Here is a 15,827-nt window from a genome sequence, read left to right as displayed (position 1 = left end):
CATGCTGGTTGCTTTATTTCCTTTTTCTACAAGTGCAGAAGAAAGAGTAGCTTGAAACATATTGGTGTATTCAAAATAATTTATGACTGACACTTCACTTGGTTGCTTCTGCATATTTCAATGGGAGCTGTTTTCTTAAAGTATTTTACATTTAAAAACTATATTCAAGATTAATACTTCATTGAGCATGATAAAAATGTCAACTCCATATATGTGGATTATTCATCTTATGGATAATAAATGAAAACATTTTCTTATAGGCAGACTTCCTTTTAACCACACGCTTGTGGATCATCTTCTCACTCTCCTTGTGTTCTCATTCCTTCCTTGGCTCCAATAGTTGTACCGTTGCTCATTATTCCCAAGTATGCACTTTCAGCCTAGTTTACGGAATGTCCATTCATACTCAGCATTGTTGAGCATTCACTAAGAGGCTGGCAACACACTAAGTGTTTCACATGCATTATGTCATTTAATTTAATACTATAAGATTGGAACTGTTAGTCTCCTCATTTGATAGGTAATAGAAACTGAGACTTGAAGTAATGAAATTATTTTGTAATGGTCACATAGCTAGTTAGTGGTGTGTGACCACACTCAAGTCTGTCTAGTTCCTGAATTCCTAGCTTTTAATTTCTGCATCTGTATTGCAAGTCTCTAACTAGAAGACCCTTTTAAAACATAGATCAAATTATGCTGTTGCCCTGCTTTGAACTTGCCAATGATTTCCCATAGTACATAAAATGTAAACTCTACTCTAAATGACAAAAACTAAAACACAAAAACCCCACCAACTTACATATATGTCTTCTTTGGTTCCTTAAACAGTGCTAAGCTTGTACTTGGTTAAGGGTCTTTGCAGAAGCATTCCCTTTGCCTAGAATGTTCTTCATTTTAGGATCATGTGATTATATTCTTAGTGTCACTCAGCTCTCTGTTTAAATTCATTCTAAATATCCAGTGGCATTTCTCAATCCCATTTAGAGTTGCTCAGTCAATTTTATATATCATTATATTGTAATTCTTCATATTACATTTATCACTCTCATATTTATATTATTTATGTATTTATATACATACATGTTCATTGTTGTCTATTATCCATCTCCTTTCCCCTTGATTATAATGTAGATTTCATGACAAGCTACATGGTGTGAAAACACACAGCTCTATCACTACACTACTATATCATTATCATTACTGTATTTATTATAGCATCTGGCTTGTTGTAGGCTCTCCCTGAAAATATGATGAGTACATGAAGGAACTTCAGACTCATTGCCACTGGAGTATTGCCATATCTCCTAGGAAACCCACCACTCAAAATTAGCCTTATCTTGTAGTTCATTTCTTTTCACCTCTATTGCTTAGTTTGGCCACCCATGGTGCTTATCTAGACCATACTAACTGATCTTATTTGCAGCTCTTGCTGCCTTCCCTCGGTTCTTTACAGTCTTCCTGCTCTCTAATGTGCCTGTTCAGAGCACTCCCTTGGCCCCTGCAGTGTCTTCCTTTGTCTTTAAGATAAAACAAGACCCCTCTAATGTGACTTGCAAGATTTTCTAGATCTGCCTCCTACCAGCTCTTTATCTCACTCCATGCCCCCCTCCCCTTTTCCGCATACACAGTCTTTCTCTGCTTTGAGCCAGACCGTGCATACTGACAATTTCTTACAAGGTCATGTTGTCCCCTTCCTGGCCTTTGTACATAATGCACTTTGGCTTAGAACACTACTTCTTGTTCATTTGTCTAGCTCCAACTTCTTTCAGCCCTTTGTTTCTCCAAAAACTTTTCTTAACCCAAGTCTGTGCAAGGTGCTCCTACAAAATATTCTACTACCTAGAATGAGCACATGTCTCAGTTTACCTGGCTTAGTCTGGGTGTACATCTGTTGCTTAGTATAATTACTATTGAAGTTTGTTTTACTCTGAACAGTGTTCTGATTTGGGTAATAAATTACACAGTCTCCCCAGTCTTAGAACTCTCTAATTCTCCATCACAGTACTGTATTACCACAATCTGTTAGAATATCTTTTTGTTTGTCTCTATTCAGCTTTTTGGAAAGAAGCAAGTGAAATATTTGTTAAACGTTATTCTTCCTACCTCAGCCTTGAAACATTTCTTGGGCCCTTACCAATGTCCAATACCACGAAGTAGTCACTCCCCTCCCTCCTTACTTCTATTCCCTAGTAATTACTAAACTGCTTTCTCTCCATATGTATTTACCTAGTCTGAATGTTTCATACAAACAGAATTATACAATATATGGCCCCATTTGTATCTGACTTCTTTCGCTTATCATGTTTTCAGAGTTAATGCATGTTATAGCACTGTATCAGTACATCATTCCTTTTTGTAACTGAATAATATTGCATATACCACAGTTTGTTTATCTACTCATTCACTGATAAACATTTCAGTTATTGCCATATTTTGGATATTGTGAATTATGACTACTATGAACATTTATATATAATTATTTATTTGAATACCTATTTTCAGTTTTGGGGGTATATACCTAGGAATAGATTGCTGTTTCATAGGGTAATTTTATCCACAATGGCTATATCATTTTATACTTCCACCAGCAATATAGGAGGGTTTTAATTTCTCCATATTCTTGTCAACCCTTGTTATTTTATTGTTATAACCCTTCTAGGGGTGTGATGTGGAATCTCATTGTGGTTTTGATTTGCTTGTCCCTAAAGACTAAAGTAATAGGCATTTTTTAATATGCTTATTGGCCATTTGCATATATTTAGGAAAATCTCTATTCAGGTCCTTTGCTTATTTTAAAACTAGAACATTTGTCTTTTTGTTCTTTAGTTGTAAGAGTTCTTTATTTTGGATGCTAGTCTCTTGATTCTTTCTCATTCTGTGGGTTGTTTTTTCTTAATCCTGTTTTTACATATTCTTACTCCCCTTCATGTTTGTAAGCATGAAAGGGTAAGGACTATATCTTACGTAACTTTATAGCAGAATCACTCAGAGTAGAAACTCATTATATGTTTTTTGAATAGTAAAGAGATTTGTTGGAAATTTTCCTTCAACAATAATACAAGGACATTAGAACATAGTTTTAGAATTTGTAGTATACCTTTTTAAATATTAGCTCTTCTGTATGTTCTGTTAAATGGCAGTATTTATCTTTTTCTCTAATGATATGAGCTGTTAACAGGACTATTCATTTTACAGCTTGGAACCGCAGTTGGCTTTTTACTACCACCTGTTTTAGTGCCCAACACACAGAATAACACAGATCTCCTGGCTCATAATATAAGCATCATGTTTTATGGAACATCAGGTGTCGCCACACTTTTATTTATTTTAACAGCAATTGGTAAGTGAATTATTTTCCTTAAAGATTAGATAAATGCATGACAAAAATATGAGAATAACTAACTCTGAAAATTTTTGTTGATACCGTCACAAATGCCATTTGCTTATTTTATTCTAGCTGTGTACTATGCTCAGATAATGATGGTACAACCCTAGGGTCCACTACATGGTATTTTACTATCGTAAAAGGTTTGATGACTAATCCATCTCATTTATCTCCCTACTAACTTTTCTTTCTGATAATTTCAAATATATTACTTGCTTCATTCCCATATTTGACTACATGGTCTGCTGCTTATGCCTACCTAGCCAGGAACAAGTTTTTGTCATGCTTTGAAATGAGTCAAGTAGGCTACCATCTTTCTTTTAATGATAAGTCCTCCCAAGGATCCCCAATTTTAAAATTAACTGGATCTAAAATGTTGACCAGTGAATGATCCTGGGCAGCAGCAAGCCGTTCAACGGAATTTCAAACTGTGGCAACTATCTGCTTGTTAGGCCACTCCAGCAAAGCACGGCTGCCACCATTCGTCACTGAGTCCTCTCGTCCTGGCCTGTCTCTTGAAGCAGTCAGTCAAAAGTCAGCTGCAAGCAGCCATCACCAGTTTGGAAGAAGCTTTGGGAAGGTCGGCTTTTTAAAGTTTATTTTTAATGGGAAGCAATTTAATTTCAGGGAAAAAAAGGTAGTGAGGTATATGTAAGTAATAGAGCTGTTAACATAACTATAATAATGCCCCTTGGCACTCTGTATCTTAAATGGAATTGGGGAAGAAAAGAACTATAAAGTTGAAAAGCCCCCTTTTCATCATTGAAATGTATAATTAAATATAATTATAGGCAGAAGTTTTAGATCTATATATTAACTTATAGTATGCCCATAATAGTAATGAAAAATTCATATTTTATGATCTCCAGATGTGAAATCCTCAGTTTTCAGAGAAATGTGTGCTGAAGACTCTAGAGTGTTCCATAGAGACTGTCTTGGTAGATGAACTGCAGGATCCAGGTATAGGAAGCTCAGCCCACATGCTTAATTTCTTTTTTTTTAAGATGGTGAACAAAATGTTCTCTTGGTAGCATAATTAGTATTCTGACATGTCCCATCTGCTTGAGGTTGGTTTTTATATTTTCAGTTAATCAGAGAGTGGCATATTTACAGTGTGCTGATTATTGAAAAAAAGACAAATTATCCCTGTACTATTTTAGCACTTAACATGGTTTTTAAAACATTTTAGAAGTAAAAACTCTCTTAAATTTGCTTTTTTTTTAAAATATTTTTTAGTTGTTGATGGACCTTTATTTTATTTATTTGTATGTGGTGCTGAGAATCGAACCCAGTGTCTCACGCATGCTAGGCACGCACTCTGCCACTGAGCCACAACCCTAGCCATAAATTTGCTTTATCTGGTAGCCATATTTGATTTGTTAGTTGGAATAGGAAATATTGTTTTTACATGTTTCATTAGTAATAGAGATTTTTAAGGCATAAAATTCTCATTCCATTGAGGGGCTTGTGTAAAAGAACATAAATTCCAGTTTTCCTTTTTATATCATTTTCAGTTAGTTTTCTATTTGGAAGAGCGTAGTAAACTACGTATCAGATATCCAAAAATATGAAATTATTATATATATGATATGTGTGCATATATGCTTAAATTGATACAATATAAGATTTTTATCTAAGGAAGAACAATCATAATAGGTATAACCATGGGCATATTACTCTGTTTTGTTTTCCTCGTGTCCAAATTTTTGCTCAAGGCTCCTGAATTACTAAGATATGACCCTCCTTCCCTCTGAATTCTACTCATGATTATTTTGAAAATCCAACCAACATGGTGTACTGAATTGGTATTCAGCAGTCTTCCTAAAATACTGTCTTGAAAGTTCAGGCCGTGGAACCCTATTCCCCTCATGGAGCATATGTGTGAACGTAGTTCATCCAGCATTTCCACTGAATTTCATGCTGGAAGAACCCCACTGTAGCCTCTCACATTTGGTTGCTGATGTGTGCTAATCATCCCTTTGAGGAAGGTCCTGTTACCATCACTCCCATTTTACATATAGATGAGGAAACTGGGTCATGTAACTTGATATAACTTTAAGTTGCCCAAGTTCACAATTAATAAAGTCAGGTTTAAGCCTAGGTAGTGTAACTCCATATATAAAATGTTATATTCAAAATAGATCATTTTAATTTTACTTTGCCTCATTTTATTTCTAATTTAAATTCCTCTTGTGTAAGTGGTAATGTTGTTGTATTTAAAGTCTGTAGAGCAACAAACTTACCATTTAGCCCAAATGTGTCAATTAAAATATTTTCCTGATTCACTAATGTAAGTGGATGATGAAACCAAAAGTAATGCTAATAAAAACATTTAATACTAATGTATTTAAACACAAGTGTATATAGCATGTAGGCATTTTACTTGTGGTTTTTTTTTTTTTTTTTTGGTGGTAGTGGGGATTGAACTGGTAGTGGGGCCTTCTGCATGTAGACAAGCACTCTACCAACTGAGCTATATCCCCAGCTCTTACTTTTGATTTTTCTATTAAAGATATGCTTGGACTAGGGTTGTAGCTCAGTGGTAGAGTGCTTGCCCGGCATGTGTAAGGCACTGGGGTCAATCCTCAGTACCACATAAAAATAAATAAATAAATAAAGGTGTCATATCCATCTACAACTAAAATAATAATAATTATTATAATAATTATAATTATAATAATTTTTAAAAAGATACCCATATGTAAGCTATAAACTTTTAACAAATGCATTTTATTTAGTCTATAAGAATTTCAAGCCACTAAGGCAAAGGCTCTGATTTTGTAAAATAATGTTTCTAAAAGGACAATATATTTTATATTTTAATAATTGCAAAATTCTTTTAGATATGTCATATCATGTGATCCTTTAGAGCTTATTATTGTTAATTCTGTTTTATGAAGGAGAAAGCAGTAACTGAGGGCTGGGTATGTAGCTTAGTGACAGAGAGCTTTCCTAGCATGCATTAGGTCCTATGTTCAATCCCCAGCATTGCAGAAAAAAGAAAAGAAAGAAAGAAAATAGCAGTTCAGTGTAAACAAGGTCATACACCATTGGCTTTTTGTTCACCTTTTTTTCATGTAAACTTAAGTCTGACTTTACTATAGGGTATAGTTTTTAAATACAGACTAGATTTTGCTAAGAGGGAGTTTATCTGAACTAAATGATAACACTTATGTTCAGAAAATAAATCTAGTGGAGTTAAAGACTGGTGAAAAATTGTATTTACCTCTGCGCGAAATTTGACTTCAGATTTGGAACATTTAGACTTCTTTTTATCATAGTGAATAAAAACCTAAGTAATAGACTTAAAACACATTAAATAACATGCTACCTTGTAAGCAAAGTTTTACAGTCTGAAATTTTTACAACTGTGAGTATTCTGTACTAACATTGTTAATAAATAGATATCTCCTATCTAACTAAGACACAAAAAGACTTTCCGGAAAAGATGCCAAACATCCTAACAGTTCAAGGATCGGATAGGGTAAAAGGAGGAAGAAGAATTGCAACAGCTTAAACATTTTAATCTCCTAGTCTTTCCAAGTAAGGATATTAAGTAGTAAATATTTATGAGCTATATCTCTTCTTTAATTAGTTGTGAGATCTGTAAAAATAGATATTTCAGTTTGATACATTTTGATTATATCATAATTAATGTTTTGACCAGCAAAAAAAACTTAATTTTTTTTTTTAACAGCAAAAAGGAGAATTGGAGAATTGCAGTATTTTGCAGAAGTTATAAGGGATATTTTTTCCTTTCTCAGTGATTCTCAAACCCAGATGGCTATACTGATAGCATTTGGGGAGGTTTTTTTTTGTTTACTATAGATTTTATCATGAAGGTTCTCATTATTGAACTTGGATAGAATCTCAAATATGGATTGTTTTAAAATGGTTTCAGTTGACAGGTTCATCAGTTCTAACCCACTTAGAATAAATCTCCCTTGTTGGAAGAAAGAAATTGTCACAAAAGAATAGGAGGGAGGGAGAAAGAGAAAGAAAAGCAGAAATTAGAAATTTTCACTAGAGGAAAAGAGGGGGGAAAAAGAAAAGCAGAAATTGTAATCTTCCAGAAATGTTACTTTTTTTCTGAATCAACTTACCTTCTTTTTTTCTCTTTGAATTTACTCTATTTGATTAAATACTAAGGTGTATGTTTTCATGAAATCTCTGAAGTCGAGATACCTTTACTGATCAATGATGTCTAACATTTGTGGTAATGGAGACAAGGTTGTGTGAAAACCTTGTGATAACCTGGCAAGGTCACTGAGTGCAAGCATCTTAGATTTAATGATACAGACTTTTCCTTCTGTTGTAGTTAAATTTTTTTAGTGAATAGCTTAAATTTTTGAGGGTCTAAAAAGAGTAGATTTTAATTTCTGACATACCAAATTTTAAAATGCAGATCAACTCTTTTGTCACTTACTCATGACTTCTGGTTAGCCTGTTAGTTTTCTATCACTATAACAAAATACTTTAGGTAATTAACTTATAAAAAGAAAAAGATTATTTTGACTCATAGTTTTGGAGGTTCTAGTCCATGATTGGGCAGACAATTGCTTTAAGCCTTTGATGGGCTTGCTGGGTGGCCATGGCACAGAGAGCGTGATGGAGCAGATGGCTCACATGAGTCAAGAAAAGAAAGAGAGAGAAAAGGGTTGGGGTCCCACAGTCCCCTTCCAGGGCATGCCCCTGGTAACCTAAAGGTCCCCCACCTGGCCCCATTTCTGAAAGGTTCCACCTGGAGAATCTTTAGCTTCCCCAGGGACCAAGCCTTTAACACATGAACCTTTAAAGGACACTTATCCACACCATACCACTAACCCTACAGAAATCTTTCCCTAGCCGTCTATTATGGGAAATTGGTAAATCCTTCCCTGCCTAGCCAAAGGAGGTCTTTAGATGTCTGGCTAAGAATGCTGTGAGATCTCTAAAACTGTAGAGCATCAGACACCATATGCCACACTTTCCTGTCTGTTATTTCTACCCCTAGATTTTCCATGTGCCACTCAAGTAAGTGAGCAAGAAATACAGCCTGCTCCCATGAAACCACCTGGACTTCCTCAGTACCAGATGTGTCCTTGAATCAGATGAAACTTTGCATCAAATATCAGAAGGAATAGTTACTAACTTAAGACAGTCCTCTCAATGTTCAGTAGTTTATCGAATTGTTCATACCTGAGGCTTATTTCTAATTACAAATTGAACTAAATTTAAAAATAGAGTCCTTGATATAGTGAAAATTAATTTTGATCAACTAAAATAAAATAATCAGTGGGCAAGATGGTGACATATTAATGATGGTTTTGTAGCTCAGATAAGTGAACTGGCCAAATCTCTTGATTTTTGTCAGTTTCAGAGGGCTGAGATGATAATACCAAACTGTTTTGCACTTAGAAGTCACTGAAAATGAAAAACCTCACCATAAAAGACATTCACTACTTCCTTAAACTGATTCTGTCTGCTCACTAAGAGAGATATAAATAATTATGTGTTTTTACCCAGGCAATTTATTACACTTATGTTAATTACATATAATCCTTCTCATGTTCATTCCCAGCATTCAAAGAAAAACCTCCATACCCACCAAGTCAGGCTCAGGCAGCAATTCAAGACAGTCCCCCTGAAGAGTACTCTTACAAGAAATCAATAAGAAACCTGTTTAAAAACATTCCTTTTGTCCTTCTGTTGATCAGTTATGGTAAGTGGCTTTCTTGTATTTTCTATGATGTCTGTGTAAACCTTTGAGCACTGTGAATTCTTTTTATTTAACCTGGTGGTTTAACCTTAATGAAATTGGTTAGTGAACTCCATAGCGGACTTAAATGATAATACATCACGGACTTAAATGATAAACTGAAAGTAAAAGAATCTATGGTGGATCATTTTACATGATTTCAAAATAAATAGATCTCAAAGAGAGAAGTGTTGTTTTCTTGTGAGTTCTCCTAGAGTGCAGGTCATTGATGAACTGTAGTTATGACCACATGCAATAAGCATGTGGGAAGTGCTGTCAGTGGCTCCTTTCTTACACCCTGTGAAAACTGGCACTTATTTTTTTAACTGTTCTGTCAAAACTAGACATTAAGAAAATCATACTACAGTTCTAACTTAAAAACAATTCTGGCTGGACGCAGTGGCAACTTGGGAGGCTGAGGCAGGAGGATCGTGAGTTCAAAGCCAGTCTTAGCAGATTAGCAAGGCACTTAGCAACTCAGTGATAGACTGAGTGATAGACCCTGTCTCTAAATAAAATATAAAAAAGAGCTGGGGCTCAGTGGTTAAGCACCTGGGGTTCAATTAAAATTCTGGTTCTTCTAAAATTTTCTTTCTTTCTTTCTTTTTTTTTTTTTTTTTAAGAAAGGGTGAGAGAGAGAGGGAGAGAGAGAGAATTTTTTAATATTTATTTTTTAATACTTGGCGGACACAACATCTTTGTTTGTACGTGGTGCTGAGGATCGAACCCGGGCCGCACGCATGCCAGGCGAGCGCGCTACTACCTGAGCCACATCCCCAGCCCTCTTCTAAAATTTTCAAGTTAGCTGACAGTTACTTATCCTACACTGTAACTTTGACTGCAGATACCAACACATTTGGTTCTTTTCAGGGTTTTCTGACAGTTTGGTTTTTTGTTTGTTTCTTACATGATCACTGTCCACATTGTATACTAACACTCCCTGATTTGTGTTTTTCTTGACTTCAGAAGTTACTTGTTGCTTCTCTTTTTTTGTGGCCTGATTTGAACTCTTACCCTTTCAACAGGATTAGTTCCTCAGTTTTTAGTGGAAATTGCTAATCATGAAAGAGTGAGATATTTAATCTAAAGAAGTCCACGTACCCATCACTATGTAGGCTGTCACCCAGCTTCAACAGTTACCAACATTTTGTCATTATTTTTTTTTTCTTTTTTTTTTTAAAAGAGAGTGAGAGACAGAATTTTTTTTAATATTTACTTTTTAGTTATCGTTGGACACAACATCTTTGTTTGTATGTGGTGCTGAGGATCGAACCCGGGCCGCACGCATGCCAGGCGAGCGCACTACCGCTTGAGCCACATCCCCAGCCCCAGTCATTCTTAATTTATATACTTCCTCTATTTTTTCCTAGAATTTAAAAAAAATATATATGTGTGTGTGTGTGTGTGTGTGTGTGTGTGTGTGTGTTTTAAACCACTCAGCCACATCCCCAGCCCTTTTTATTTTTTATTTTGAGATGGTGTCTCACTGAGTTGCTTAGAACTTTGCTGAGTTGCTGAGGTTCGCTGTGAACTTGTGATTCTCCCGCCTCAGCCTCCTGAGCTGCCGGGATTACAGGTGTGTGCACCACACCTGGCTTCCTAGAATATGTTAAAAGGGAATTTCAGAAGTGTCATATCATCTCATCTTTAAATACTTTAGCATGTCATAATTCCTTTCCTTAATTTTACAGGAATCCTCCCTTTGTAGTTAAACCTAAAATTTTAAAGAAGGAGGTAGAGAAATACAGCGGCTCAATACTATTAGAGCAAATTTATTTCTTAAGGCTGTCATTTAAGAGAATTTTTTCAATACAAATTTGTATTGTTTTCCAATACAAAATTTGTTTTTCAGACAAACTTAAGACCAACTCCAATACAGACATACACACAGAATTTCTCCACATGTATGTACACTCTTCATTCCAATCTCTTCATTTTGTGCCATTATTTCCTTTACCTGAAATGTGCTTCTACAACACCTACCTTAATGTGTACTTCACTTATTGTTTATGTTGTTATTCATTTGAAATTTATTTCATCAAAAACTATAAATACCAACTAAATGTATAACAGTGCTCTAAATGCTTTGTGGGCTAGAATGAAGCATGGTATAAATTCTGCCCATAAGTAATTTATCATTAGTTGTCATGACTATTTATTGTTATCTCCCAAGTGGGGAAGATAATTTAAACACCTGAAAAGTAAACAACAATGTAAGAGGGATTTATAAAAAAATAATAGTAATATGAGAGGTTGCATGGTGAATGCATGCTACAGGCCTTCCTGGTTAGGAAAGGGTGAATGAAGGAAGGGCTATGGGTGGCAGGGAGGGCGACGTGAAGAACATGGGGATAGAGTCATTGCGCAGACAAAGGGGAAAAGGAAATGGTGTGAGCCAGGGCCTGAGATGGTACCATCTCTGAGTACCATCTGACTTCTGTGGAGTATTGATCTCTTTAGGATCATATCACTTGGTACTTAACTTGATTGTACACAAGTGGTTATTAAAATTATGTTTAAGGGAGCTGGAGTTGTGGCTCAATGGTAGGCTCTTGCCTGACATGCCTGGGCTCCGTCCTAGGTACTGCATACAAATAAACAAATAAATAAAAAATAAAATAAAAGATCCATTGGCAACTAAAAAAAATATTAAAAAAAAATTATGTGTAAAATCTGTTAAGGTGTGGGGCTGGGGTTTTGGCTTAGTGGCAGTGCACTTGCCTGGCATGTGTGAGGCACTGGATTCCATTCTCAGCACTGCATATAAATAAATAAAATAAAGGTCTATCGACAACTAAAAAGAAATCTTTTAAAAAAATGTATAAAGGGCTTTCATATGTATTTAATTCTTCAAGTAACTATTTTTGAGATGGAAAGAAGACTTGATTTCTTTTTTCTTAATTTTAAGTTTTATTTATTTATACAAACAGATAATACATGCATATAGTATCAAATTCATAAGGTACTATGGGTGCACAATGGAAAGTTAGTGTCCCCCATCTCTTTTCCTGGGTCACCCACTTTCCCTCCCAAAGGCAATTACTGTTATCATCTTCAACTTGTAAGGCTATTGTAACCTTTATAATCAAAATCAGATAAGGATTGTATAAGGGGGAAATTATTAGTTAATTTCACTTATGAATGTAGATAGTAAAAAAACCAACTAAAATACTAGGAAAATAATTTATAAAAATAATAATACATCCCGACCACATTTGGCTTATCTCAGGAATGAGAAATGTTTTAGTAGTCTTATAATATATTCATATAATTTACCACAGTAATGGATCAAAGAGAAAAATTAACCCAATTGCTGAGTGAAAGCATGTGATAAAATTAATTACCCATTGATCAAAGACTTGTAGCAAACTGAATACAAATGAACTTTCTGAACCGGATGTATCAGGTTTATCTACAAAACCCCAACAGGACACATCATATTAAAGGCAAAACCTTAGAACCATTCTATTTAAGAATCAATAAGAAGCATCCCTTAGATAAAATACCTACTGTCACTTTCTATTCAGCATCCAACTGGGAGTCCTGGCTGTCTCAGAAACATAGGAAAAAGAAAGAAACAATATAAGAAACAGAAATAAAGAAGTTATTGTTTGTAGGTAACATGATTATGTATATCAGCAGTCAGAAAACAATGGCCCTGAGCCAATTCTATCTGTTGCCTGTTTTTATAAAAACAGTTATTGCACAGTGTCTTTAGCTATTTCTGGGTTCCAAGAGCTAATTGAGTAGTTGCATCAGAGACAACATGGCCTGCAAAGTTAAAAATATTTACAATCTATTCCTTTACAGAAAATTTGCTGATCCCTCATCCATTAAAATAATGCAGAAGAACCTAGGGACAACTATTAAGCTAATGAATCATTGAGATTACTAGATAGATAACTGACGATTTGAAAACACTCATTGCATTTCTCTTTATATTAGCAACAAAAAATATTAAAAATATTAAAAATATTTTAAAATATTAAAAAAAAATATATATATATATTTTTTTTTAATATTTATTTTTTAGTTTTCGGCAGACACAACATCTTTATTTGTATGTGGTACTGAGGATCGAACCCAGGCCACACGCATGCCAGGCGAGCACGCTACCTCTTGAGCCACATCCCCAGCCCAACAAAAATATATTTTGAAATAAATAACCAAAAGAACTTTATAAAGAAAATTATAAAACATTGCAAGGCATAAAAGAAGACCTAAATGAAGGAATATACCTTTATGTACAGAGAGAACTCAAATTGATAATGACGCCAGGATTATGATGCAGGATCACAGTATTGATGAAAGGGCCAGACACAGAGTCTGCTTGGGAAGCTAATTTGAGTTTACTCTATTGAAGGAATATAAGGAGCAAAGAGTTAGGAAATACGGTGAGGAGCGCAACGTCCCTATCACAGTTGGAGAAATTTCTTTGCCCACTAAACAGACACAAGTTAAGGATTATAATGTTGAGTGAAGATCAGGTCACATCTTTTGGATGAATACTTGTCACCTCCACGCCTTGTGTTCTACACATAAGATTGGAGCAGTCTTGCACATGGAATAGTCTGGATAAGGAATAGCACTTCTAGGAGAAATTTTTAGAATTGTATATATAGTGTCAAAGACTCGGCAACCAAATGAACTAAGGAAAGCATTTTTGAGGTATGCTTTATTACTTTCCCAAATATTGCTCTCTGTTACATGAAACACAGATATACCATACTTTAGATTCAGATAACATAGCATCCCTTGCTATTAGTATTCTTATAATATATTCATATAATTTACCACAGTAAAAATTAATCCAATTGCTGGGTGAAAGCATGTGATAAAATTAATTATCCATTGATCAAAGACTTGTAGCAAACTGTGAATAAAAATGAACTTTCTGAACCGGATATATCAGGTTTATCTACAAACCCCAACAGCAGACGTCACACTAAAGGCAAACTTTAGTACCATTCCATTTAAAAATCAGTAAGAAGCATCCCTTAGATAAGATACCTACTTTGTAAATTTATTTATTTGTTCTTATCGGAAGTCTTTGTCTAAACACTTGCTGTCCTTATTCAGATCTGGAATAGATAAGATCACCCTTGGGTGCAGTGTAGTAGAATACACCCAGCCCTGAGCATAGACCTCATTCTATCCTCTGCTTTCCCAGGCAAATCCAGTCTGGCCAAGGGGCAATCTTGGATTCAATGGGAAGCTGAGTAACAAAGACCAGTTACCCAGGTGTTTTTGTTCAGTTTTGCTAACAGGTTTTTAGACCAGCTGTAGGCTTTATCCTGTAATCTTATTTAAATAGGGATTATAATAGAACATAACTTATTCTAAAATTCCTATGAGAGAAGTAAGGATCAAGAACAACAAAGATAATTTTAAAATTATTAAAGATAATTTTAGCAAAGAACAAGATGAGGGACTCATTCTTAGCTACCAAGATTTATAAAGCTATGATAATTAAGATGTCATGAATAGCAACAGATAGATGGTTAGATCACTGGAAGAACAGAGAGTCCCTATCTTGATGGAGGCTAAGTTATATTACCTCAATGAAACCCTTGCAGAAAATATTTAGTGGTCTGTCAAATTAAAGTTTATTCCTTGGCGTGCTCCATGTTCAGTGTGAATTAGCTGCAAGGTTTTGCTCTTGAAAGTGACTCAGATTCAGTCTGACATCTCTCTGCCTGCTTCCACAGCTAGTTGGGTGGAAAACAGAGTGTTACTTTTGCTCATATTTTAAGTCACATGGCCACTCCTGGAATAAATAAACCGAGAATATTTGCAAATAATTAATGACTAGCACATCATACATACATAAAAACTTGATGTTTGACAGAAATTATTTCATCAATTGTCCTGAGATAATTGATTATCTCAATCAAGGTTGAGCATCACATACAATAACGTACACATACATAATGCCATCTGGTTTTCTTGGGATTGTTTTTTTCTTTTTCTTTTTTTTTTAAAGAGAGAGAGAGAGAATTTTTTAATATTTATTTTTTAGTTTTCGGTGGACACAACATCTTTATTTTATTTTTTTAAATTTTTATGTAATGCTGAGGATCGAACCCAGTGCCCCGCACACGCTACCGCTTGAGCCACATCCTCAGCTCAGGGATTGTTTTTTTATGATTGGTTTATAGGAGTTATTTTTATAGCAGATACTACTCCTTTGTTCTCTTATCTTTTGAGAAAGATGAGAGATAGAATTGTGGAAAGTCTAAAAATAAATCTGAAGTACAGATGATGAAATGTTAATGTTCAACAAAACTAGGTCTTAAATAAGAATATTTGCTATAGAATTTTCTATACTCTTTATATTCCTGAAATATTTAATAATATATATGGAGAAATAATAAACTTAAATCTCAGTAACATTAAAATCTCAGTTTACCAAAATTCATATAATACATTAAGATGTATTAGGGTTTATACCTACTCATATGATTCCTGATAACCAGCTCTTTTTACATGTCTCTTTTTAAGTATTCTTTCATTAATATTGATTTGCTAATTGCCTTGTAAATATTTTGATACAGGAGTAAGATCTTTGAAGTAAGATCTTTTAACATTCATTGGCTATAGTGCATTGTAGATGCTAAGTAAATGATCCATTGCTTGGTTGGTTTCCATATACAGTGTTGTATGTGGGGATATGATTTATGGTCAGAATATCTGAATCTAAATAAT

The 15,827-nt window shown here is 34.6% G+C and overlaps 1 protein-coding gene across 2 annotated transcripts in view; it reads left to right on the top strand.

The window, feature by feature from the left end:
- Flvcr1 (FLVCR choline and heme transporter 1) overlaps window positions 1–15,827 on the top strand; it is a 35,075-nt gene that overhangs the window by 1,675 nt on the left and 17,573 nt on the right. For both annotated transcript variants that reach the window (XM_076872999.1, XM_077105075.1), the window contains exons 2-3: window positions 3,196–3,340; window positions 8,946–9,086. In XM_076872999.1, coding sequence (XP_076729114.1) covers window positions 3,196–3,340; window positions 8,946–9,086 — 286 coding nt within the window. The remainder of the gene's footprint in view (window positions 1–3,195; window positions 3,341–8,945; window positions 9,087–15,827) is intronic.

The sequence above is a fragment of the Callospermophilus lateralis genome, chromosome 13 (genome assembly GCF_048772815.1).
Source record: "Callospermophilus lateralis isolate mCalLat2 chromosome 13, mCalLat2.hap1, whole genome shotgun sequence".
Classification (NCBI taxonomy): Eukaryota; Metazoa; Chordata; class Mammalia; order Rodentia; family Sciuridae; genus Callospermophilus; species Callospermophilus lateralis.
The sequence above is the reverse complement of the archived record's forward strand: the minus strand, read 5'-3'. Positions and strand labels throughout refer to the sequence as shown.